Source organism: Jaculus jaculus, chromosome 4 (genome assembly GCF_020740685.1).
Source record: "Jaculus jaculus isolate mJacJac1 chromosome 4, mJacJac1.mat.Y.cur, whole genome shotgun sequence".
NCBI classification, from domain to species: Eukaryota; Metazoa; Chordata; class Mammalia; order Rodentia; family Dipodidae; genus Jaculus; species Jaculus jaculus.
This window is the reverse complement of record NC_059105.1, coordinates 159,374,862-159,400,602: the sequence shown is the minus strand read 5'-3', so window position 1 is coordinate 159,400,602 and position 25,741 is coordinate 159,374,862. Positions and strand designations below refer to the sequence as shown.

At 49.5% G+C, this 25,741-nt stretch overlaps 1 protein-coding gene across 5 annotated transcripts in view; it reads right to left on the bottom strand.

Annotated features, from left to right (window-relative positions):
• Sema5b (semaphorin 5B) overlaps positions 1-25,741 on the bottom strand; it is a 165,260-nt gene that overhangs the window by 15,733 nt on the left and 123,786 nt on the right. For all 5 annotated transcript variants that reach the window (XM_045148307.1, XM_045148311.1, XM_045148308.1 and 2 more), the window contains exons 5-11: positions 8,930-8,992; positions 8,566-8,664; positions 7,744-7,957; positions 6,446-6,731; positions 3,422-3,557; positions 2,111-2,318; positions 1,787-1,988 (exon numbers count right to left, since the gene is read on the bottom strand). In XM_045148307.1, the coding sequence (XP_045004242.1) occupies positions 1,787-1,988; positions 2,111-2,318; positions 3,422-3,557; positions 6,446-6,731; positions 7,744-7,957; positions 8,566-8,664; positions 8,930-8,992 (1,208 nt within the window). The remainder of the gene's footprint in view (positions 1-1,786; positions 1,989-2,110; positions 2,319-3,421; positions 3,558-6,445; positions 6,732-7,743; positions 7,958-8,565; positions 8,665-8,929; positions 8,993-25,741) is intronic.

The window sequence follows — 25,741 nt, the reverse complement described above, 5'->3', positions numbered from 1 at the left end:
CAGATGGCACCACCAGGAGGACTGGGTTGCAAAGGCCATGGAACGCGGGTGGCCATGCCAACTCTCGAAGAATGGGCAAAGGAAAGGGATGCGGAGCCTGGGCCTCAAGGCTGAGGAGTCTGGGACCCATTTCCATTTGGCTCCGGTTTTCCCCTTTAAGACTGGGGTCACTTCTGTCAAGTCTGCGACTCTACTTGAAGCTATAGCCTGAAGAGCCAATTTTTTTTAACATATATTTTATTTATTTATTTGCAAGGAGAGAGAGAGAGACAAAGACAGAGACCAGGAAAGAATGGGTGCCCCAGGGTCTTTAGCAGCTGCAAACTCCAGATGCCTGCACCACCTTGTGCATCTGTGAAGAGCCAATTTTTACCACCCAGGCCTGTCTGTCTCAGAGAGAAAGACTTAGGCTTGTCTTGAACACCTGCCCAGGTAAGAAGAGCTGCCGCTTTCAAAGGCAAGGAACTGAAGGGCCTCTGAGGAAGTCAAGTGAAGTAGAGATGGCTGTCAGACAGAACTATACACAAACATAGCCAGAACTCTCGCTAAGCGTGTAATTCCCCCAACTTTAAGCAGATGTACACACACACACACACACACACACACACACACCCTTGAAGATGTTTTAGGAGGCAAAAAACAAAGTTCAGGGAGGTTAAGTGACTTATCCTAAAGCACACACCTAGAGATTTGCAGTGGCCCTGACTCCAAAGTTGCATCTCTCACTCTCTTTTTCAATAACTTTATTTATTTGGGAGAGAGAATGGGCAGACCAGGGCCTCCAGGCATTGCAAACTTCAGAGGCATGCACCATCTTGTGCATCTGGCTTATGTGGGTCTTGGGGAATCGAACCTGGGTCTTTTGGTTTTGCAGGCAAGCGTCTTGACTGCTAAACCATCTCTCTAGCCCCAAAGCTGCATCTCTCTTTAAAAATATTATTTATTTATTTGTTAGAGATAGAAAAAGAGAAAGAATGGGCACACCACAGCCTCTAGTCATTGCAAACAAACTCCAGAAGCATGCCTCACCTTGTGCACCTGGTTTTCATGGGTACTGGAGAATCAAACCTGGGTCCTTTGGCTTTGCAGGCAAGCGTCTCAACCTCTAAGCCATCTCTCCAGCCCCAAAGCTACATGTCTTTCTGTTTCTCTCCCTGTCCCTCTCTCTCTCTCTCTCTCTTGTTTTCCTAGGTAGGGGCTCGCTGTTGCCCAGGCTGACCTGGAATTCACTATGTAGTCTCAGGGTGGCCTTAAACTCACGGGGATCCTCCTACCTCTGCCTCCCGAGTAGTGGGATTAAAGGCGTGCACCACCATCACCTGGCTCTGCATATCTTTTTTTTTTTTAAGTACTTTTTTTTTTTTTTTTTTTTTGGTTTTTCGAGGTAGGGTCTCACTCTGGCTCAGTCTGACCTGGAATTCACTATGTAGTCTCAGGGTGGCCTCGAACTCTCAGCGATCCTCCTACCTCTGCCTCCCGAGTGCTGGGATTAAAGGCGTGTGCCACCACGCCCGGCAACTTTTATTCTTATTTATTTATTTGAGAGAGAGAGAAAGAGAAACAGAAAGAATGGGCGCACCGGGGGGGTGGGGGTGGGGGCCTCCAGCCACTGCAAAGGACCTCCAGACGCATGCACACCACCTTGCGCAGCTGGGCTTACGTGGGCCCTGGAGAATCGAACCTTGGGTCCCTGAGCCAATCTCGCCAGAGCCTCCGGGCGTATGCACCACCACCAACACCCCCACCCCACCCACCCCCAACCTCCGTGCCCGCCGCCCCCGCTTACCCCCGGCTGCCGTAGGCGGCGCACCTCTCCAGCGGGACCCGCAGCACGCCGTCGCTCAGGCCCACGAAGAGCGCGCGCGCGCTGTGCAGGATGCGCAGGCTGCGCAGCGGCTCGCGGCGGGCGGGCGGCAGCGGGTGCAGCTCCTCCAGGTAGCAGCTGCTGCGGCTGCCGGTGGACAGCGCCTTGAGGATGGTGCCGGACTCTGCGACCAGACCAGACGCAGGGCGACCTTGAAAGCTACTGGAGCTCACAGCTCCCCCCCACCCCAAACACACACCTCCCGGCCCTCCGTGGTCGTCGTCTCCTGGGGTTGGGCCGGCTCACCCGTGCCGATGTAGAGCACGTGGTACAGGGTGTCCCTGGCCTGCACGAGGTCCACCACGAGGTGCGAGAAGCGCACGCTGTCCTGGGTGACGCAGGGCTCCGGGCTCACCGGCTGCACCGCCTCGCTCATCAGGAAGAGCCGCTGGGCATCCTGCAGGCTGCGCTCGGTGAGGTTCTCGTTGGGCCCGGTCTCCGGCAGGGTGCCACACTGCCGTGGGGGAGCGGGGGTCACGCGTGCCCAGCCTCTTCTCACCCAAGAGGTCCCCCAACTAGCATCCCCGCTGAGCCCCCTGAGCCGGTTCCAGGAAATGATCATGATCCTCCCCACCTGTCTTTTTTTTTTTTTTTTTGAATTAAGAGGAACTGAGGCTGGGAAGATGGGGTAGGAGGGTCCTGCGGAGGGCCGGGGTACGGGGACGGCAAGGACCAAGGCATCTGGCCTAACTCCAGATGAATCGCTGGGATGTGGACAGTGTCTTGCGATTCTAGGCTGTTTCATAGGGGGCTGGTACCCAAACTGGGCCGGAGTCTGTTGGCCCTGTCCTGTAACCTTTCCAGCTCTGGTCCAAAGCCGGGAGGCAGTCACCTTTCATGGAGCACCATAACGTTTGCATGGATCTGTGACATTAAGACCTAATGCTGCGTTATTCTTAGTTCCGAATAAGGAAAAAGAGTTTCAAGGAAGTTGGGTGATGCATCATGTCACACAGGCGACAGGCTAGATCCGGACCAGAATTGCTGGGCTGCAAAACCTGAGGTCTTTCCCAGCTCCGGAGTGGACAGCAAAGTTGCCAACAGCCACCTCTGTCCCCTCGTGTACCCACGAAAGCCCTGACCCCTGGCAGCCCTGAGATTAGAACCAGATATGCCAGATATTCTTCCCCCTCCTCCCTGCCAGGTAGGGTCTCGCTCTAGCCCAGGCTGACCTGGAATTCACTCTGTAGTCCCAGGGTGGCCTTGAACTCACAGTGATCCTCCTACCTCTGCCTCCTAAAGTGCTGAGACTAAAGGCGTGCGCCACCACGCCAGGGACATGCCGGATATTTTGTGAACAATCTGTAGCCAAAATCCCTCAAGTCTGGCCACAGTTCCCCTGTGTAGAACTGAGGTGCTCCTCTGGAGGTGTGGGGGTCACATTTAGCGATAGTTCAGAGCAGGCTCCCCGGCTCTCCCTCTCTCATATCTCCTGTTTCTCAGTCTTAAAGGACCCATCATAGAATAATAAGACGACAGGCCTGGTAATAGCGGGCGCTTGCTAAGCAGTTTAGAGTCGGCTTGTTGCTGGTCGTGGGGCGGGGGGCAGAGCGATACCTGGAAATTGGGGATGGGGTTGGCAATAGGGAGCCAGGCAGCCCTGGGGTTCTCCTGGTAACGAAACGGGCCATTGAAAGCCTGGGAGATGGCACTGAGGTTGAAGGCGCACACAGCTGAAGCGGCGATGCTGTTTCTGAAAGGCAAGAGACGGTGGGAGGCAGCCCTCCCTGTGAGCCTCCACACTCCCCTGGGGAGCCCCACAGGCTGATGTCATGCCCTGCCTCCCAACTTAGGGGGTGCCTCAGAAGGAGAGGTGATCCTCACCTCTGCCTCACCTCACCCTGGGAAGGACCTGCTGCCCATGTTCACCCATGGGCTCCACGTTTACGGAATATAGTTTACATCACCTCCATACTGAAGTTTTATGAAACAATACTTAATCGAAACTAAATTCGGTATACCCTAATACTTGATTCCGGTCTGTTCTGATTTCTGAGTGTTTTAAACAGCTGGTCCCCAAACCACCGGTTTATGCTGCAGCCTGGAACATCCAACCCCCCACACACACAGAGCCAGATATAAAGCTCTGAGTCCCAGAACCACATGTCAGCCCAAGTGGGCAGCTCATGGCTCACAGAGAGGACACAGTCACATCCGCGTGTCCAGGTCTCGTCTCTGCGTTTTGTCCCCCTCTCCCAAACGTGTCTATTGCCCTCCCTTGCTGCCTGGTTTCAGGCTGTGTAGGCTCATAATCCATTCTGCACGCAGCAGCCACAGTAACTAAGCACTTTCAAGCTGGTCTGCTTCAAGTTCTCCAATAACTTCTTGCCCTTCAGGTAAAGACCAAAAACCTGAGCGTGTGGGCTGGAGAGATGGCTTAGCGGTTAAAGCGCTTGCTTGCCTGAGAAGCCAAAGAACCCTGGTTCGATTCCCCAGGACCCACATAAGCCAGATGCACAAGGCGGCGCATGCGGCTGGAGTTTGTTTGCAGTGACTGAAGGCCCTGGTATGCCCATGCTCTGTCTCTGCCCCCCTCAAGTAAAATAAAATATTTAAAACAAACAAACAAACAAGAGCCATCTGCAAGACCGGGAGGACACCATCTTCCCTTTAACCTCCTCTCCAGTCTTGCTCCTCACCCTCAAAACGCCTGCTGCCCTGGTTCATCCTTAGTGCCTAAAACGTTTCTTCCCACCTGAAGCTTTCCACAGGTTATTCCCTGGGTAGGGAAAGCCCTCTGTACCCTGCACCCTGCATCCAGAGACCCTCACATCCTACAGGAAGTCTCTGACCATCGCCTCTCCCTTCACAGCGGCTGCCATGGTTAAAACAGATTAGTCAATGTCCTTCCCCTCTCTTAGAATGCTCCAGAATGTCATCTCCTTAAAGACAGAGAGCTACAGCTGCTTTGGCTCACGATTGCCGAGCCCCCCACCAAGGCAAGCACCTGGCACGGAGGAGTTACGCAATAAATAAACTATGTTACCCTTTCCCCTTGAAGCTTCTCCGGCTGCCTCTGCCCTCTGCTTCCGGCCATACACCGTGCTGAAAGCCATGGTCTGCCAGTTTTCAGCCCACAGCCTGTGTGAGCTGTGCCATATGCCTTCCCTGCTAGCCCAGATGGCCCCTCTTTTGCTGCTGGCCAGCCTTACCCTCATCCCTGCCCATCCCCTCAGACTGTCCTTTCTATAGCCAGCCTGGCTCCCATCCAACGCCTGCTACGTGGACCTTGAGGTAAGCAGACACCATTGTGCAGCCCACGAGCTTTTTATTTTACTTTTTATTTATGTATTTGAGAGTGACAGACAGAGAGAGAAAGAGGGAGAGGGAGAGAGAGAAAGAGACAGAGAGGGAGAGAGAGAGAGAGAGAGAGAGAGAGAGGAGAGTGGGCACGCCAGCCATTGCAAACGAACTCCAGACGCGTGCGCCCCCTTGTGCATCTGGCTAACGTGGGTCCTGGGGAATTGAGCCTCGAACCGGGGCCTTCAGGCTTCACAGGCAAGCGCTTAACCGCTAAGCCATCTCTCCAGCCTACCCCCCACTAGCTTTTGTTCATTTTTTTATTTATTTGAGAGTGACAGACAAAGAAAAGGATAGATACAGAGAGAGAGAATGGGTGCGCCAGGGCCTCCAGCCACTGCAAACGAACTCCAGACACGTGCGCCCCCTTGTGCATCTGGCTAACGTGGGTCCTGGGGAATCTAACCTGGGTTACTTGGCTTTGCAGGCAAACGCCTTAACTGTTAAGCCATCTCTCCAGCCCACCCCCAATGAGATTTTGTTCATTTTTTTAAAAATTTATTTGAGAGTGACAGACACAGAAAAGGATAGATACAGAGAGAGGGAGAGAGAGAGAGAATGGGTGTGCCAGGGCCTCCAGCCACTGCAAACAAACTCCAGATGCGTAGCACCCCCTTGTGCATCTGGCTAACGTGGCTCCTAGGGAATCCAGTCTTGAACCGGGGTCTTTAGGTTTCACCAGCAAGTGTTTAACTGCTAAGCCATCTCTCCAGCTCCACAGCCCCCACCCCCGCCTCCCCATGAACTTTTGACATCTTTACAAAGTGCCCTGCACAGTCTGCTGACCTACAAAGGCTTTCCTCGGTCTCTGGTGCCCATTCATCACTGGCCACATGCAAATCACCTGATTGTTAGCCTCCACCCAGAGGAGCCGTGGAGGAAGGTCTGACCTCTCCGGGAAGGTCACCCTTCCTCATGCCTAAGGGGACAAAATGGGCTCCAAATCCCAGGTTGGGTTTTGTAGTCCACCGGGGTGGGAGGTGGCCCCAGAATTGCTAGAATGCTTCTGCCTGTGTTTACCATAGGCTAAGGTTGTCAGAGAGCACGGAGGACCCCTGCAAAGTCACCCCGGGGTTCTGCTGGGGGCCCTGCCATTTCACCCCAGACAGTCTTCTCTACTGCCCCCCCCCCCAACCTTCCCACTTTATGGACAAACACTCCAGGGCTCTGAGTGTGTGTGTGTGTGGGGGGGGGGCCCTGCCAAGCCCACCGGGCTTCAAGGCTGCCCAAGGTAAGCCTTGGCATGGCCTGGAAGGTGGGTGGCAGAGGGTGTGAACTCACACGTTGGTCGTGAAGACTCCATAGATGAGGTCCTGCTCCGGCAGGTGGAAGGCACTGTGCAGTTCATTATAGTAGAAGGGTACCTCACCCGGCCGAGAGCAGTTGAGCCGGGCCTTCATGAACGTGGTCCACGTGTCCTCCAGCAGGAAGCGGCCCCCCACGTCGTTCTTGCACACGCGGGCCACCCGAGAGTACACGGTGCGCCCACAGTCATGCTCCACGGCGTTCTCCCGAAGGAAGAAGTACGTGAACAGCCCGATGTCAAAGGCTGCCACGAAGTTGGGCTCTTTTTTTTTGGGGGGGGGGGTGAGAGGAAGCAGGAAAAGAACAAGGGGGGCGGGGATTAGGCCAGCAGGAAAGAGGCAGGGAGTGGGGGAGAACTGGGCTTGCTTTAGAGTTCTCAGGTGGGCGTCTGACCCAGGGGGCCTAACCAACCACATTCCCACCTCCAGTGCGCAGTGAATCGAGAAGTACTACTTTGTACACGTTCACACCAGGTATCATACACTATCACAAGAACTTGATATAGGGTCCCCCATTTAATCCTCACTATAATTTATAAGCGAAGTCCTGGGATCCCTGAATAATACAAAGGTGCAGTACTTACTCAAGGCCACAGAGCTGGCTAGGAAAGAAATGGGATGCCTTAGCAGTTAAGGCCCTTGCCTGTGAAGCCTAAGGACCCAGGTTCGATTCCCCCAGTACACACATAAGCCAGATGCACAAGGTGGCACATCGTCTTGAGTTCATTTTCAGTGGCTGAGGCCCTGGCGTGCCCATTCTCTCCCTCACTCTCTCTCTCTCTCCCCCTCTCTGTCTCTCAAATAAATAAATAAATGAATAAAATATTTTTTAAAAACAGCCAGGCGTGGTGGTGCATGCCTTTAATCCCAGGACTCGGGAGGCAGAGGTAGGAGGATCGCTGTGAGTTCGAGGCTACCCTGAGACTACAGAGTGAATTCCAGGTCAGCCTGGGCTAGAGTGAGACCCTACCTCGAATATATATATATATGACATAGGAACTCAACCTCAAGGGGTAGGACATTCATACTGCCCTCCATCTAATCGTTTATGTCCTACAAAATTCCCAACTCTCTCCTTTGATAGCCTGCCTTCCTTTTGTGCTGGGTCCTCGGGACATCGGAGATTTCATTTGGGGCTCATCTCCAGTGTCCCCTGGTCTTTGGACAGACACCTTCCCTGTCCTGGCCTCTTCCTTGATGACGCATGTGTGAAGCAAGAAGGATTGACGGGATTTCAGAGCCAGGGGAGTCTGGCCCCTGGGCTGGCTTTCTTACCATTGAGCCACTTGGAGTTATACTGGGCAGTGCGGAGCGGAGGCCCGCTGCCCAGGCTGCGGTAGATGGCTGGGTCCCGACCTGAGAAGTCAATGACAGTGGCCGCGTAGAGCTCCCCTTGGGAGGAGATGACAGCTGTGGAGTTGTGGCGTGGGTCATAAGGACAGCGGGCCACACCGTTGATCTTCTCGATAACCCGGCTGAGGTTCCCCACCTGGAAACAATGGGGATATGGGTTGTCTTTTTTTTCTGAGGCCCCAGGTCTCTCTGGGCTGCAGGGACGGCTTAGCAGTTAAGGCGTTTGCCTGCAAAGCCAAAGGATCCAGGTTTGATTCCCCAAGACCCATGTTAGCCAGATGCACAAGGGAGCACATGCGTCTAGACTTCGTCTGCAGTGGTTGGAGGCCCTGGCACACCCATTCTCTCTCTCTTTCTCTGTCAAATAAATAGATAATAAAATATTTTTAAAAGATATAAGCTTATGCAAATAGGCAAAATATGACAACAGTTTAATTTTTTTCTAATTTATTTTTATTTACTTATTAGAGACATCAAGAGGGAGAGAGGAGGGAGAGGTGCATCAGGGCCTCTAGCCACCACAAACTCCAGACACATGCGCCCCCTTGTGCATCTGGCTAATGTGGATCCTGGAGAATTGGACCTGGGTCCTTAGGCTTTACAGGCAAGCTTCTTAACCACTAAGCCATCCCTCCAGCCCCGAACTGAGCCTTTATTCTGGCCCCCTGCTACATTTGTCAGTCCTCTCCAAGACCGTGTGCCTAGGTAAGACACCTCCCCATATGCACCCCCCCAGACACCCACCTGTCTGCTGGAACACACTGGGGAAAAGGCGTTGGTGCCACACATGAACACCTTCCGGCCGGCCACGATCAGGACGCGCACGTAGTTCTGACATTCCTCCTGGGACGGGAAGGAAAGGGATGGACGGAGGACCAGCGCTCAGAAGGTGTGGCTCTGGGTTTCCTCCACACTGCTGCCTCGTGGATGCCAATGAAAGGTTCTACAATACCCTCCCTGGATCTATGGTCCAGCTGGTGGCTGCAGGCATTGCTGCTGTCCCCTCACCTGCACATGGGGCCTTAGATCATCTTACATCATACCCACATGGAGCCCCTCTAACCCCTGAACACAAGCTTCCAACAGGGCCCCTGAGACCTCCCCGTACCTCGGTCTTCCCTTTGCTCTGGCAAGAGCGGCGCGTTTCCTCATTGGAGGCCCACTCTGTGGCCTGTAGGAGGAACACAGGAGTCACATGACTTGCTTCCTGTCAGTCTCCATCAAGGCAAGCAGGTGCCAGGGTCTGAAGAAGACAGGAAGCTGGGAATGGGGTCAGGGTAGCCCAAAGGGTAGGGCATCCTCTTGTTGCATGGGAGAGACCTACTAGGTAAAGAAAAATTTTCTCACCCACAGACATGCTTTTTAATTTAGTTTAATTTAATTATTTTTAAAAATTTTGTATTTATTTATTTGACAGAGAAAGAGGGAGAGAGAGAGAGAGAGAGAGAGAGAATGGGCGCACCAGGGCCTCCAGCCACTGCAAAGGAACTCCAGACGTGTGCGCCCCCTTGTGCATCTGGCTAACGTGGGTCCTGGGGAATCGAACCTGGGTCCTTTGGCTTTGCAGGCAAACTCCTTAACCACGAAGCCATCCCTTTTAATTTATTATTGAGAGAGCATCAGAGGAAGAAAGAGAAATGGTGTATCAGGACCTCCAACCACCGTAAATCACCTCCACATGCATGTGCCACCTTGTGCATCTGGCTTACGTGGGTACTGGAGAATCAAACCTGGGTCCTCAGCTTTTGCAAGCAAGTGCCTTAACTATTAAGCCATCTCTCCAGCCCACACTTTCAGGCTTTTAACCAATGGTTAGTTCCTCAGCCAACACCCTCCCCCGGCTGCTTGTAGCAGAGGTGGCCTGGAGAACCCACGTCTTTCTCCCCTGGGCTCCATTATCCACAAACAGCTGCCTTGGTATCTCCCTAGCTCGGGCACAAATGGCCAAGAAGAGCTTTCAGCAGAACTCAACCCCTAGCAGGGGGTGGGAAATGTGCCTTCATTATGGACAAATGTCCCCAAAATGAGTGGGAGCCTTGGAGGAGGCTCTCCAAAGGCTAGATTTTTTTTTTTTTTTGCAAACCTCAGAAACAGAAGATTTAATTTTCTATTAGAACCCCGAAAAGTGTTATTTTTTCCCCCTCTTTACCTCTGAAGATACTGAGGTTCTAGACGACAATCTAAGTACCTGGTAGATGTTTCCCCCATGCCAAAGGCTCTGTGTGTGTGTGTGTGTGTGTGTGTGTGTGTGTGTGTGTGTGTTCTTTATCCTCAGGGATACAGGGCCAGTCATGTGTCTCACCTCAGCTGCTGCTCCTACACACAGTGGCTGCTGGTTTGTTTAAGAGAAGGTCTCGGGCTGGAGAGATGGCTTAGCGGTTAAGCGCTTGCCTGTGAAGCCTAAGGACCCCGGTTCGAGGCTCGGCTCCCCAGGTCCCACGTTAGCCAGATGCACAAGGGGGCGCACACGTCTGGAGTTCGTTTGCAGAGGCTGGAAGCCCTGGCGCGCCCATTCTCTCTCTCTCCCTTTATCTGTCTTTCTCTCTGTGTCTGTCGCTCTCAAATAAATAAATAAAAAAATTAAAAAAAAAAAAAAAAAGAGAAGGTCTCTATCCCAGGCTGACCTCCAACTCAATATGTAGCCATAGAGGATCTTAATTTTTAAAAATACTTCATTTCTTTATTTAAGAGAGTGAGAGGGAGAGAGAATATGGGTGTGCCTAGTCCCCGAAAATGAACTCCAGACACATGCGCCACCTTGTACATCTGGATTACATGGGCCTGGGGAATTGAACCTGGGTCCTTTGGCTTTGCAGGCAAACGCCTTGACCTCTAAGCCATCTCTCCAGCCTGATCTTATTTTTTTTTAAAATATTTAACTTATTTATTTGAGAGAGAGAGAGAGGCAAATAGAGAGAAAGAAAGAATGGGTGTGCCAGGGCCTCCAGCCACTGCAAACAAACCCCAGATACATGCATCAACCTATGCATCTGGCTTACTGGTCTGGGCAAAGTAGGTCCTTAGGCTTTGCAGGCAAGTGCCTTAATCACTAAGCCATCTCTCCAGCCTTGATGTTAAATTTTTGCTCCTTTTGCTTCCCACCTCCTAAGCGCTAGGAGGTATGCCACTGTGCACTGCTGAGGGTGAAATACAGGCCTTCACTTATCTCCCTTCGTAAGTTTCTTGGGGTCTCACTCACCCACTCTGTCATGTGGTAAGCCATGCCCATGGCATCAGGAGAGAGCTGACTCCACCTAGGATCCCCTTCACCTTCACCTATCTCTCCCACCTCCTGAACAGCACCAAAAAAAAAACCCAAACAAACAAAAAAAAAAAACAGCGACGCTGGGCTGGAGAGATGGCTTAGCCGTTAAGGCTCTTGCCTGTGAAGCCTAAGAACTCACGTTCAAATCTCCAGGTCCCACATAGCCAGATGCACAGCGATTCAAGCATGCAATGTCGCTCGTGTGCACAAGAGGGCGCATGCATCTCGAGTTCATTCACAGCAGGCTGAAGGTCCCGGCATGCCCATTCTCTTTCTTTCTCTTTCTCTCTTGCTCTCAAAATAAAAACAAAATAAAATTAAAGAGAGCGATGCTTCTTATCTGGCATGTCAACAGCCTTGCCGAGTCACATGTATTCACATGAACCACATGACCTTTCCTGAGACCCCCTAGATAATGGACCACACGCACTCACGGTACATATGGGCATGCATCTTTTTTTTCTTTTTTCTTTTTTTTGGTTTTTCGAGGTAGGGTCCCGCTCTAGCTCAGGCTGACCTGGAATTCACTCTGTAGTCTCAGGCCGGTCTTGAACTCACAGTGATCCTCCTACCTCTGCCTCCTGAGTGCTGGGATTAAAGGTGTACGCCACCACACCCGGCTCAGCTTCATTTCATTTCTTCCAAAGCTGCTTTGCCTACAGAGCTCCGGAGTCCTGGCTTTTAGGGCGATGTAAGGTATGAGGAGGGGAGCTGCTGGACTCTTGTCTGCTTTCGGGATCAGGCCCACCCACACTTGGAGGTGCGAGGCGGCTGAGGACAGAGGGAGGCTGACCCTGGTAGATCTCGGACACAGGAGCTGGTTTAGGTTAGGCGTAGGAGCCTCGTCCTGGCCAGGCCAGTCCAAAGCTTGGACCTATTTCTCTTCAACTTTAAAGAGGGGCAGGTGACCTTTGAGAGTCAGGATTCGTGTGGGCAGAAATGCCCAGGTATTGTCACCCTCAGGACCCCTCAGGTCCGAGGCTGAGCTGAGAGGCATAAGGGGGGTGTAACACATGTGAGTCCTTGGGAATTCTGGGACCAAAGAGGAACTGGGAGCCACATCCAGAAGGCAATAGGCACAGGGGGCACACTGAGGCAGACAGCCTGGCCCTAAAGCGGTTGGGGGCTGGGCAGCAGGATTGCACACTCAACAACAGGACAGGCACCGTCAGGGACTTGACCACGTCTCTCGGATCCTTACAACGACATTGAGCCTTTTGCTCAATGTAAAAGTGAGGAAAGCCAACTCCAGTGAGGTTGAGCAATTGGTTCCAGGTCACCAAGCTTCAAGCCAGTGAGCAACAAACTCACTACCTCACTAATGATGCAAAGCCGACCACCGATGCTGGTGCCCAGAAGCTCTTGCTTCCTGGGCAGTTATGTCACATGGAGCAGATCCCCTGAATGAAAAGGCCACCACGGCTGGGCGTGGTGGCACACACCTTGAATCCCAGCACTCGGGAGGCAGAGGTAGGAGGATCGCCGTGAGTTCGAGGCCACCCTGAGACTCCATAGTGAATTCCAGATCAGCCTGGGCTACAGAGAGACGTCGAAGAAAGAAAAAAGTCCACCACAAGTGTATTTATAATGGTAACAGAGCAGAATGGACTTTTTATAGTCATTTTATTTGAAAATTACTTTTATGAAGGTAATTATGTACAGTTAAAACAGCCAGGCGTGGTGGCGCATGCCTTTAATCCCAGCACTCGGGAGGCAGAGGTAGGTGGATCGCCGTCAGTTTGGGCCACCCCGAGACTACATAGTGAATTCCAGATCAGCTTGGGCTACAGAGAGCCTCTACCTTGAAAAACAAAACAAAACAAAAAAAGATGAAAAATAGCCTTTTTTTTTTTTTTTTTTTTTTTGAGGTAGGGTTTCTCTCCTCTAGCCCAGGCTGATCTGGAGTTCACTATGTAGTCCCAGGCTGGCCTTGAACTCACAGTGATCCTCCTACCTTGGCCTCTCAAGTGCTGGGCAAAAAAAAAAAAAAAAAAAAAACAACTTACTAAAAAGCCCCTCTTCCCTACCACAGCCCCTCCCCACTTATAGCTGTTTCTATGCATTTTCTTTTAATTATTTATTTATTTATTTGAGAGCGACAGACACAGAGAGAAAGACAGATAGAGGGAGAGAGAGAGAATGGGCGCGCCAGGGCCTCCAGCCTCTGCAAACGAACTCCAGACGCGTGCGCCCCCTTGTGCATCTGGCTAACGTGGGACCTGGGGAACCGAGCCTCGAACCGGGGTCCTTAGGCTTCACAGGCAAGCGCTTAACCGCTCAGCCATCTCTCCAGCCCTGCATTTTCTTTTGAACCAACATCACACGTGTATATGCCAATCTCACACCCGCCATTAGGCAAGTAACAACATTTCCCACCTTTCTATCTCTCTCTCTCTCACCCCAGGATCTGCATCTCCCTTTGTAATTATTTAATATTTCCTTAGAAATCCATATTGGCATACATATTATTGTAAATGTGTAAAGCTTGCTCACTGATCTACATTCAAGTGCTTCTGACTCCACTGACTGCAAGCCACCATGGATTTGCAACATGTAAGAAAATATGCTGCCAGTCAAACGCTTTTTATTATCTAAATTTTTAATGTAAACTTATTGAAAGTGCTCTTATTTCGATGTGTTTTTTATCACATATTGATTTTTGTATGTAAAAAAAAAAAAGGAAAATGTAAGCAGATTTAAGTGTCTTTAACCTTCTTTAAATTCAGTACTCATCTCGTCGGAATCCTTTTCGGTTCAGAGCTGTCAGTGCTTGCTTTTTGCTGTAGTCATCTGATTTAGAGTGGCAGTCCCCGAACTACCCCAGTCCCCCATAAGGCAGGAATCTATACCGTGGCCCACTCTGGTTCCCAAGACTTTCTTCCAAGCCTGTGATGATCCCATCCTGCAAGTTTGGATATTGACACTTTAAAAAAAAAAAATTTGTTTATTTATTTGATTTGAGAGAAAGGCAGAGAGAGAGAGAGAGAGAGAGAGAGAGAGAATGGGCACACCAGGACCTCTAGCTACTGCAAACGAACTCCAGATGCATACACCACCATGTGCATCTGGCTTACATGGGTCCTGGTGAATTGAGAGCCTCGAACCGGGGTCCTGAGGCTTCACAGGCAAGCGCTTAACCGCTAAGCCATCTCTCTAGCCTGGCACTTTTTTTTTCTTTTCAATTTTTTTTTAAGTAACAACTTCCATGATTATAAAAAATATCCCATGGTAATTGCCTTCCTCTCCCCACTTTCCCCTTTGAAACTCCATTCTCCATCATATGCCCTCCCTCTCTTGATCAGTCTCTCTTTTATTTTGATGTCATGATCTTTTCCTCCTATTATGATGGTCTTGTGTAGGTAATGTAGCCTGACACTTTCTTGATCTTACCAGGAGGTGCTCACAGAAAGTTTTCTGGCATACCAGTCCTCACGTGATCTTGACTGACATGATAAGAGGCTGCTGCTCTCCGGTAAGAACAGCATGAATAATGCCCACCTATCCAGGCCACGGCAAATACATCAGGACCAAGGTTTGGCCAAGAGTGACTGTAAGATGCTGTAAGCCATATTGATTTCCAGCTCCTTAAAATGTGAAAATGGCTATCAGAAAGTCAATAAAGCACTCATAATCTGATGAAAATTCCTTTCTTTCTTCATATTTTTATGTATTTATTTGAGAGAAAAGGAGGCAGATAGAGATTAAGAATGGGTGCGTCAGGGCCTCCAGCCACTGCAAACAAACTCCAGATGCATGCGCCACCCTGTGCATCTGGTTTTACATGGGTCCTGGGGAATTGAACCTGAGTCCTTTGGCTTTAACAGGCAAACGCCTGTAATCGCTAAACGGTCTCTCCAGTCCGAGAATTCCTTTCTTGAGCAATTTTTTGCTCTTCTTGGATTGAATTGTCTTGATTTCCTTCACCGGTATGTCTGGCGTGTTCTTAGCATTGATTTTCTCAAATGTTCCAGAGGTCTTAAGAAAGCCCTTTCAGTAGCATCACTTTGTGCACAAACTGCTCATATAAACTACTGGTGTGGGCTGGAGAGATGGCTTAGCGGTTAAGCACTTGCCTGTGAAGCCTAAGGACCCCGGTTCGAGGCTCGGTTCCCCAGGTCCCACGTTAGCCAAATGCACAAGGGTGCGCACGCGTCTGGAGTTCGTTTGCAGAGGCTGGAAGCCCTGGAGCACCCATTCTCTCTCTCTCCCTCTCTCTGTCTTTCTATCTGTGTCTGTCACTCTCAAATAAATAAATAAAAAAAAAATTAAAAAAAAAATTTAAACTACTGGTGCTAGCTTAGTCTTTATCCCCCAGCTCACCCTCCTGCCCCAATGGGCAGGCCTCCTAGTGGCTAAAACCTGGGACTTCCCTGCTGTCTTGCGTTTTCTGAAGCCCCACATTACCCTTCTTGGTGACTTGACTTGCTTATTTTAGTGAAACAGATCTCCAGTATCTTCCTAAGAAAAGGAACATCAGTCTTTAAAATTCTTGCGTGTTTGACTGACGCCTTCACACTGATTATTTTTTGCACAGAATTCCAGGTTGGAAGTAATCTGTCACTCAGAACTTGACCCATTCGTTGTCTTGATTCTGGGACACCTGCCATTCCTCATTGTTTATAGTGGCCGGTAGCCTTTTTGTCTTCTGGGACCTGGGGAGCTCATGGCCCTTCCCTTTAGGGACAGTGGAGGGAATCTAACAGTTGTGTGACGGCCACTTTCAGGAACTTAGCTTTACCTGTTTGGAGGCTCATCCTCTGTTTTGGCCAATTTTCTGATGTTTTGTTCCCCTCTCGCTTTTTCCTCTTTCTCTTTGAGATTTTTGTTTGTTTGTTTGTTTATTTTTACTTATTTGAGAGCGGCAGAGAGAGAGAGCGAGAGAGAGAGGCAGATAGAGAGAGAGAATGGGCGCGCCAGGGCCTCCAGCCACTGCAAAAGAACTCCAGACGCGTGCGCCCCCTTGTGCATCTGGCTAACGTGGGTCCTGGGGAATGGAGCCTCAAACCAGGGTCCTCAGGCTTCACAGGCAAGCGCTTAGCCACTAAGCCATCTCTCCAGCCCCCTTTGAGATTTTTATTAATCCAATCCACTGCTGATCCTTGGGCAATCGTTGATCCTCTAATTTTCTGATATTTCTTGTATCTGTTGTTTTAATTTCTAGTATATTTTTCTTCAACTTTATCTTAAAATCCTTCCATTCAGTTTTGTTTTGTTTTGTTTTTCGAGGTAGGGTCACTCTAGCCCAGGCTGACCTGCAATTCACTATGTAGTTAGTCTCAAGCTGGCCTCGAACTCACAGTGATCCTCCTACCTCAGCCTCCCAAGTGCCAGGATTAAAGGTGTGCGCCACCACGCCCGGCTGAACTATCTTTTATACACCACCACGTCTTAGTGACATCCCTAGAATTTGAAGGACTCAGGAGCCAGAGGAATGCCATGATAGGCTTCAGAGTCACCAGTAGGCCTAAGTTTCTGTTTCCCAGCAAGGTTTAAATAAGAATTTAACAGTTACTGAAAAAAGATCACAAATTGCTTATGCCATACATTTCTATGGTCATAAGATAAGTTGCTTAAGTTCCTCAAACACACATAGCCAATCACAATAAATTCCCCTAGCCCCCTGCCCACCAGCTTTGCCCACCAGTATCCTAAGCCTATCAGAAAAATACAAGTGCAGTTACTGCTTCAATCAACCAATCACGTAACCATTCCCCTACTTCTCCCTACTTCTTTGTTCAAATCCCTATAAAAAACCTGCCCCCCGCTGCTCGGGGCTCTTGTACGGATCCACTGCGCTGGTGAAGTCAAGAGTCCGAGCTTCACCCCGAAATAAAGCTCCTTGCCTTTGCATGCGTGTTTGGTTCTCCTTGGTGGTCACTGGGGGCGCTGAGAACTGGGCGTAACAGAATTAACTACAGAAAAGGGCCCATTTGTTCTATCATTTCTTCACAAATTTATTGTTGGGAGGAAAGATTAATTTTAGTTCCAGGTTTAAAGAGATACAACCCACTGTGGCAGGAAAGCCATGGTGTCTAAAGTAGTTTGAGGGCTGGAGGGATGGCTTAGCGGTTAAGGTGTTTGCCTACAAAGCCAAAGGACCCAGGTTCGATTCCCCAGGACCCATGTTAGCCAGATGCACAAGGTGGCGCATGTGTCTGGAGTTCGTTTGCAGTGGCTGGAGGCCCTGGTGTGCCCATTCTCTCTCTCTCTCTCAAATAAAAATAAAGTAGTTTGAGGATGTAGTGGTGAGGGCTAGCTCACATCTGAGTGGATCAGGAAGCAGAGAGCAGACAAGAAGCAAGACAGAGCCTCAGACTTCACAGTGACCCACCCCCTCCCATTTAAAGATTCCACAACCTCCCCCAAACAGTGTCACCAGTTGGGGACCAAATGTTCCAACACATGAGCCTATGTTATCAACAGCCAGCGAACATAGTCTTGTCTTTGCTATATGACCATATGAATGGATAATCAAATGGCTGAGAAGTCTGTCTCTGTAGTAGCCCAGTAAATATATCTAACATTAGAAAAATTAATGAGCCGTGCATGGTGGTGCATGCCTTTAATCCCAGCACTCAGGAGGCAGAGGATGGCTGTAAGTTTGAGGCAACCCTGAGACAACAGAGTGAATTCCAGATCAGCCTGAGCTACAGTAACACCCTACCTCGCCGAGGGGGAACGCGGATATTAGTGGATCAAGGGAGATCGTTCAGTCAGTAAAATGTTTGCCTTTCAAGCATGAAGACCTGAGTTCAATCTCCTGTATCCACATAAAATGCCAGGCATGATGGTATGCACCTGTAATCCCAGACAAGCGGATACCTGGGCTCACTGGCCAGCCAGTCTAGACTAATTGGTGAGCACCAGACCAAGAAGAGATCCTGACCCAAAGGGCACAGATGGCCTCTCTGAGAATGGCACTCACATTGCCCTCTGGTCTACACACACATGCATGTACACATACACATGTTCGCGTGCACCTACTTAATACACAGACGCATATGCTCCCCACCCAGCGATGGATGGATCTAGAAAAGGATCCTCAATGGGGCACAAGATCAGATCAGACTCGAAGTACTCCCAAGCGTACAGCACCTATTAAGTAACCTGGCCAGAATCCAAACTGATTATATCTGCAGGGCAAACTATCAATTCACACGTGATACAAAGACCAAGGGGACATGACAAATTATACCACAGCTGAATTATATACTCTGAAAAATCAAGGAACTCTATGGGCTGGAGAGATGGCTTAGCGGTTAAGCGCTTGCCTGTGAAGCCTAAGGACCCCAGTTCGAGGCTCGGTTCCCCAGGTCCCACGTTAGCCAGATGCACAAGGGGGCGCACGCGTCTGGAGTTCGTTTGCTGAGGCTGGAAGCCCTGGCGCGCCCATTCTCTCTCTCTTCCTCTATCTGTCTTTCTCTCTGTGTCTGTCACTCTCAAATAAATAAATTTAAAAAAAAAATCAAGGAACTCTAATAGGACAAATGATCAGGTTTCTTTGAAAGAGGAGCATTGTTTGCAAGAGACTTAAGAGACATATTTGAAAATTACAATGTCTTTGGATCCTAATTCAAACAAGCAAAAAAAATTTAAATTTATTTGCAAGCGAGAAAGAGGCAGATAGAGAGAAAGAGAAGGGGCCACGACAGGGCCTTCAGCCACTGCAAACAAACCCCAGACACATGCGCCACCTTGTGTGTCTGGCTTACGTGGACTCTGGGGAATGGAACCTCAAACTGGGGTCCTTAGGCTCTGCAGGCACTTAACCACTAAGACATCTCTACAGTTCTCAAAAAAAAAAAAGTTTTTTTGTTTGCTTGTTTTCCTTTTACAGTGTTGGAAATGGCCCAGGGCCTTGTATGCGGCAGACAAAAGCCCTATCATTGAGTTACATTCTCAGCACTATTTTGAAATTTTATGAGACAACTGGGAAAACTTAAATATTCACTAGATATCTTAGCAATATGAACTTAATTTAGGTCACTTGCAAATGAAAACTGCTTTTTAAAAATGCATACTGAAATCTTTTTCTTTCGTTGTTCTACTTTTTTAAAAAAGATTTATTTTTATTTGTTTATTATTAGAGAGAGAGAATGGACATGCCAGGGGCTCTAGCCACTGCAAATGGACTCCAGACACATGTGCCACCGTGTGCATCTGGCTTACGTGGGACTTGGGGAATCGAACCTGGATCCTTAGGCTTCGTAGGCATGCGCCTTAACCGTTAAGCCATCTCTCCATCCCCCCCCCCTTTTTTTTTGGTGTCTGTAGATACATTCATTGTCATGTATAGTGAGTTCCTCAGCCCCTATTCTTTTATTGTTATTTCCAATTCCTGAGTTTACACGTCGTTGATGAGCTTCAATCCATCCTTATTGTCTTTCCTTACTACTCCATGTATCACAGTGAGGGGGGTAAGGGAAGTAGACGTCCACTTTTGCTCTTTGTTCTAGCCCCACACCCCACACCCCATCAGTGCCCTTCCTCCTTCTTGTGGTCCCTAAATATCGCGCCTCTCCCTTTGGGGTCTCTGAAGAAAAGGCGTCCTTTGTTTGGTGAAAAGGATGAGGTGGGGTGCCTAGAGACCCAGCCTTTCCACTCAGAGAATTTCAATCCGTACTCCCTTTTGGCCCTATACTTTATCCTTACATTCCATAATACTCAACACCCCAATTTCTTTTCTTTTCTTTTTTTTTTGGCTTTTCGAGGTACAGTCTCACTCTAGCCCAGGCTGACCTGGAATTCACTATGGAGTCTCAGGGTGGCCTCGAACTCTCGGCGATCCTCCTACCTCTGCCTCCCGGGTGCTGGGATTAAAGGCGTGTGCCACCACGCCTGGCTTCTTTTTTTTTTTAGGGGTTTTACTCTAGCCCAGGCTGACCTGCAATTCATTAGGTAGTCTTAGGGTGGCCTCGAACTCAGTGATCCTCCGACCTCTGCCTCCCGAGTGCTGGGATTTAAGGTGTGTGCCACCATGCCTGGCTAATTTATTTTTTAAAAAAATTATTTTTATTTATTGATTTGAGAGAGAGAGAGGCAGAGAGAGAGAGAGAGAGAATGAGCACCCCAGGGCCTCTAGCCACTGTAAATGAACCCCAGACGCATGTACCACCTTGTGCATCTGACTTATGTGGGTTCTGGGGAATCGAACCTGGGTCCATTAGCTTTGCAGGCAAGCCCCTTAACCACTAAACCATCTCTATAGCCCAGCACCCAAGTTTCTGAACCCTTCTGGGGACTCGGCTTGCTTTCCTGCCACTTTTCCCTCTGTAAGCCATTCTGCTCCACTGAGTTAGCCTCCATCGGCTTCCCATCTCCCCAGAAAGTATGGGGTCTCTTCTCCATAGACAGGTCCTTTCCCGTTCTATCCCATGGACGTGGGCCTGTCCCAGTTTTCCTCTGTGCCTTTGGTGGGTTTCTGTGAAGGCGCACAGATAGACACACTCTCTACTTGAGGAGTGTTTTACACCCAGGAGTTCCAGGGTGGTAAATCTCCAGTAACAGCAGAGCTGTGTGGTTTCTGTGCTGTGGGAGAGAGCAGGCAGGCCTCCAAGGGACATGGAGGACATCATCTCCTGTGGACACAGCAACTCCCCCTGGGTGCGTGAGAGCCAGCCAGAGATGATGGCTGAGTATCGACACCCCTTCTGAGCCTTGAATCCACCACTCAGCAGAGTTCAAAACTACCAGCCACTCCGGGCTGCTGGACCCAAGGGTGGAGGATATGAGGTGAGATATTTAGCAGTTAAAGTGCTTGCCTGCAAAGCCAAAGGACCCAGGCTCAATTCCCCAGGACCCACATAAGCCAGTTATATAAGGGGGCACACGCATCTGGAGTTCATTTACAGTGGCTGGAGGCCCTGGAACACATTCTCTCTGTGTGTGTCTCTATCTCTCTCTCTGCCTATTTCTTCCTCACTCTCAAATAATAAATAAATACAAACAAAATATTAAAAGAAGAAGAGAGCTGAGATCACCACCCTGCTGCCATGTTTAATCCACCCCAACAAGGTCTCAGCATGTGTCCCGATGTGCACGTATAGAATAGCTCTCATTTCCTTGGAAGCCCAAGATCATAAATCTGTAGCAATTATGCCTCTAGCCACATCAGTCCCTGGAAGTGCCCTGCAGGGGTCGCTCGTGAGTGCCTAATTGCCAAATCCAAGACAGCCTCATGCTGGCCTCTCAGCCCCTCACACTGGAGGCTCACTCACCTCCTTTGTGAAAACTCCCAGGACTATTTGATTGGCGTATACTGGTAATCACCACTGCAACTAAGCTGATTTACTCTTCCTCATTCATCCCTGTTCCATGCCCCCAAGCCCCATGCCCTTCACACACACACACACACACACACACACACACACACACACGCACAGAGCCCCATCTACCCCTCCCCCCCACAGTGTTTGAGGAAGGCATCTGGGATTTATTTTTTTAATATTTTTTGTTCATTTTTATTTATTGATTTGAGAGTGACACACAGAGAGAGAAAGAGGCAGAGAGAGAGAGAGAGAGAGAGAGAATGGGCATGCCAGGGCCTCCAGCCACTGCAAATGAATTCCAGATGCGTGTGCCCCCTTGTGCATCTGGCTAGCGTGGGTCCTGGGGAACCGAGCCTCGAACTGGGGTCCTTAGGCTTCACAGGCAAGCGCTTAGCCACTAAGCCATCTCTCCAGCCTGCATCTGGGATTTTGATCCCCTTAAGGAATAGTAGGTTACATTGCTTGTTAATTAGGTTATAGGGTCTTAGGCATTCCTTTAATGGACATTGATTTTTTTTTTTCTTTTTTTGAGGCAAGCTCAACAGACTGGACACTTGTTGTTTTTTTTTTGATGCAACAGTGAGAAAGAGAGAATTAGCACGCCAGGGCCTCCAGCCACTGTAATCAAACTCCACATGCGTGTGCCACTCGTGTGCATGTGTGGCCTTACACACTTGCATCACCTTGCATCTGGCTTATGTGGGATCTGGAGAGCTGAACATGGGTCTTTAGGCTTTGCAGGCAAGTGCCTTAACTGCTAAGCCATCTCTCCAGCCCAGACACTGATTTTTTTTTTCTTTAATGAGTGTTAATTATTTAAAGTATTAACAAAACATCGAGGTATAAATTAGCTGAAATTACACCTCAGGGCCCAGGGGGTAGCTTAGTGTCTCCTCCTGTGTTCAGCACAGCAGGGCAGTCCTTGGTGGCTGGTGAGCTGTTTGTAAGAATGGACACTGAGGGCAAGGACTCAAAGGTCCCCGAGACAGTGACCCAAGGCCCTTGGTGAAGTGGACACTTATGGCCCAACGCCAGGACTTTCTTCCTAGACCAAGCAGTGACCCCAGGAGCTAGCCTCAACCTCTCACTTGGTAGCTCCCCTTTGTGACCATCTAGTACCTTCCAAGGTGGCAATATGAACATAAAATATATTTATTTATCAGGCCGGTGAGATGTCTTAGTGGTTAAGCACTTGCCTGTGAAGCCTAAGGGTGCCGGTTCGAGACTCGATTCTCCAGTACCCACATAAGCCAGGTGCACAAGGGGGCCCATGCGTCTGGAGTTCATTTTCAGTGGCTAGAGGCCCTGATGCGCCCATTCTCTCTCTCTTTGCCTCTTTCTCTCTGTTATTCTCAAATAAATAAATAAAGATAAATTAAATATATATATATATATATATACATACATACATACATGTATATACATACATACATACATATATATATATATATATACATACTCACACACACACACATATATATCTGAGGCCACATTGAAGCTGAGTCCCTTTGCTGCAAGCATGCGCTCTGGGGTGGTCACAGATACTTGCTGGTGGTTAAGATCACCTCAATACCAAGCTGGATGAACCACATCCCAGGCCTTGGGCATCAGAGTTGGGTCACTAAGTAACGAGCTCAGCCTGTGACCTGTGTGCCAGGGGGAAGGGGCAAACCCAGCAGGGCAGCAGCACCCACAGACTAGGCATTCTTGACATCTCACAGCAGTGGCCCCTGGCTTTCGCTGCCTATTGAAATCACTCGGGAGCTTTTGAAGACCTCAGTGCCCAGCCTATACTTCAGAGCAATGGAGGCCAAACCTCAGAGGCATCAGGGTTTGTGAAAGCTCCCTGGTGGTTCAAAGTGCTCAGCCAAGGAGATCCATGACGTCAAGTCAGCCCCAGTACCACCCTAATTTGTGGTAGCGTGTAGTGTGAGGCAGAAATCTAGAGATCACTTCTGCGGTCCAAGTGATGCTATGGGTCTATGTAACCCTCCCACCATAAAAGCTCTTCCTTGGGCTGGAGAGATGGCTTAGCGGTTAAGCGCTTGCCTGTGAAGCCTAAGGACCCCGGTTCGAGGCTCGGTTCCCCAGGTCCCACGTTAGCCAGATGCACAAGGGGGCGCACGCGTCTGGAGTTCGTTTGCAGAGGCTGGAAGCCCTGGCTCGCCCTTTCTCTCTCTCCCTCTATCTGTCTTTCTCTCTGTGTCTGTCGCTCTCAAATAAATAAATAAAAAATGAACAAAAAATATTTAAAAAAAAAGCTCTTCCTTTCGCCACACTACGTTCCTGCTTCAAGTCTCCATCTCTCACCTGGACAACTGCACTTGTGTCCTAACTGGCTCCTCACTACCCCAGTCCCTGTCAAGAGCTAATTGTCAAGTCTGTTCATGCCACTTCTCTTCTTAAAACTCATCACTGGATCTCCGTTGCTTTCCAAATAAAACAGAGATGGACCACTCCGCTCAGCAGGGATAATGGCTGGGTGGTCCCTTGAGGAATGCAGATGATCTACTACTTAATGTCTCTGTTGCCACATGGGGACTCCATTTCGGGAGCCTGCCCCAACCTTAACAACCACGGCTCCATGCTCGCTTCTCATAGCGTTGCCATTATTCCAGTGCCTTTGGTCTCTCTACGTTGCCAGGACCATGGGAAATGAAGCGCATCTGGCCAGACTCCCAGCTGTTTTGAACCTCGGGGCCAGCTTCCTCAGAAACCTGACCTGTCCGGTTCCACAGTCTGGCTTTGATTTCTACGAATGCCAATGAAAAGCTGGGCTCTGGGCTGGCTCTGGCTGCTGAACCCGGGAGCTGTCCCCTGCTTGGCTGAAGTTCAGAACCCCAGCCACATGTCACCCGGTCCCCCTCCCTGGGAAAAGAACCACCCACAATCTCTCTTATGTACGTGTTCCTCAAGAAAGGGGATGGGATCCACCATTTAGAACTCAATGGCAGGCTGGAGAGATGGCTCAGCGGTTAAGGCATTTGCCTGCAAAGCCCAAGGACCTTGGTTTGATTCCCCAGGAGCCACGTAAGCCAGATACACAAGGGGACGCACAAGTCTGGAGTTCATTTGCAGTGGCTGGAGGCCCTGGTGCGCCCATTCTCTCTCTCTCTCTCTCTCTCTCAAATAAATAAAGATACGCAGAGACATCTCCTCCTACTCAAAACTGATGGCTAACCCCACAATGCATGACCCACATACCCCAACAAGGAGGATCCCTGTGGAGGGGGGACGGCAAGGAGGAGGCTAACAATGATACCAACCTGACTATATTCACTAAGTACAAAAATAAACAAACAAATAAATAAATTTTTTAAAAGAAACAAAAAAAAAATCCAATGGCAAGTGCTATACTGTAATAGGTAAGCTTTTTCTCATCACCATGATCAAATTCCTGACAGCAGCAACTTAAGGGAAGAAAGCTTTATGGTGGCTCATGATTTAGAGGGTAAAGTCATCACAGTGGGGACAGCACACACAGTTCCTGTAGCATGTGACTGAGGACCCTAATTTCTTGGTAGATCAGCAACCAGAGATGGGACCAGAAGTACAGCCGGGCTATCACACTCAAGGCTTACTCTCAGAGGCAAGCGCCCACCAGTTAGGCTCTATTTCCCAAAGGTCCCATCACCTCCCGAAACAATGCCATCCACTGGAGACCAAGTGTTCAAACATAGGAGACTGGAGGTGGGGGGGGGGGATAATTTCCTTCAAAATCATTACCACATGCAGAAGAGTGGAACTACTTTTCAGGAGGTATTCATTAAGTGTTTAGTGGGTTGGAGGATTGGATGGATGGAATAGCAGGTTCACTAGGCAAAGGATAAATGGATAAAAACACAGATGGGAAGCTCAGCATGGTGGTGCACGCCTTTAATCCCAGCACTGGGGAGGCAGAGGTAGGAGGATCGCCGGGAGTTCGAGGCCACCCTGAGACTATATAGTGAATTGCAGGTCAGCGTGAGCTAGAGTGAGACCCCACCTCAGAAAACCAAAAAAAAAAAAAAAAAAAAAAAAAAAAGACAGATGGGGACTGGAGATATTTCTCAGTGGTTAAAGATGCTTGCTTACAAAGCCTGACAGCCCAGGTTGGGTTCCCTAATACCCACATAACACCAGATGTACAAAGTGATATGTGTCTGAAGTTCATTTGCAATGGCAATAAACCCCAGCATGACCATTCTTTCTTCTCTCTCTCTCCCCTTGTAAATAACTATGAAAAATATATTTTTAAAAAGGACAGATGGAGGGCTGGAGGGGTGACTTGGAGGTTAAGGCATTTGCCTGCAAAGCCAAAGGACCCAGATTTGATTCCCCAGGACCCACGTAAGCCAGATGCACAAGGTGGCTCATGCTTCTGGAGTTCGTTTGCAGTAGCTGAAGG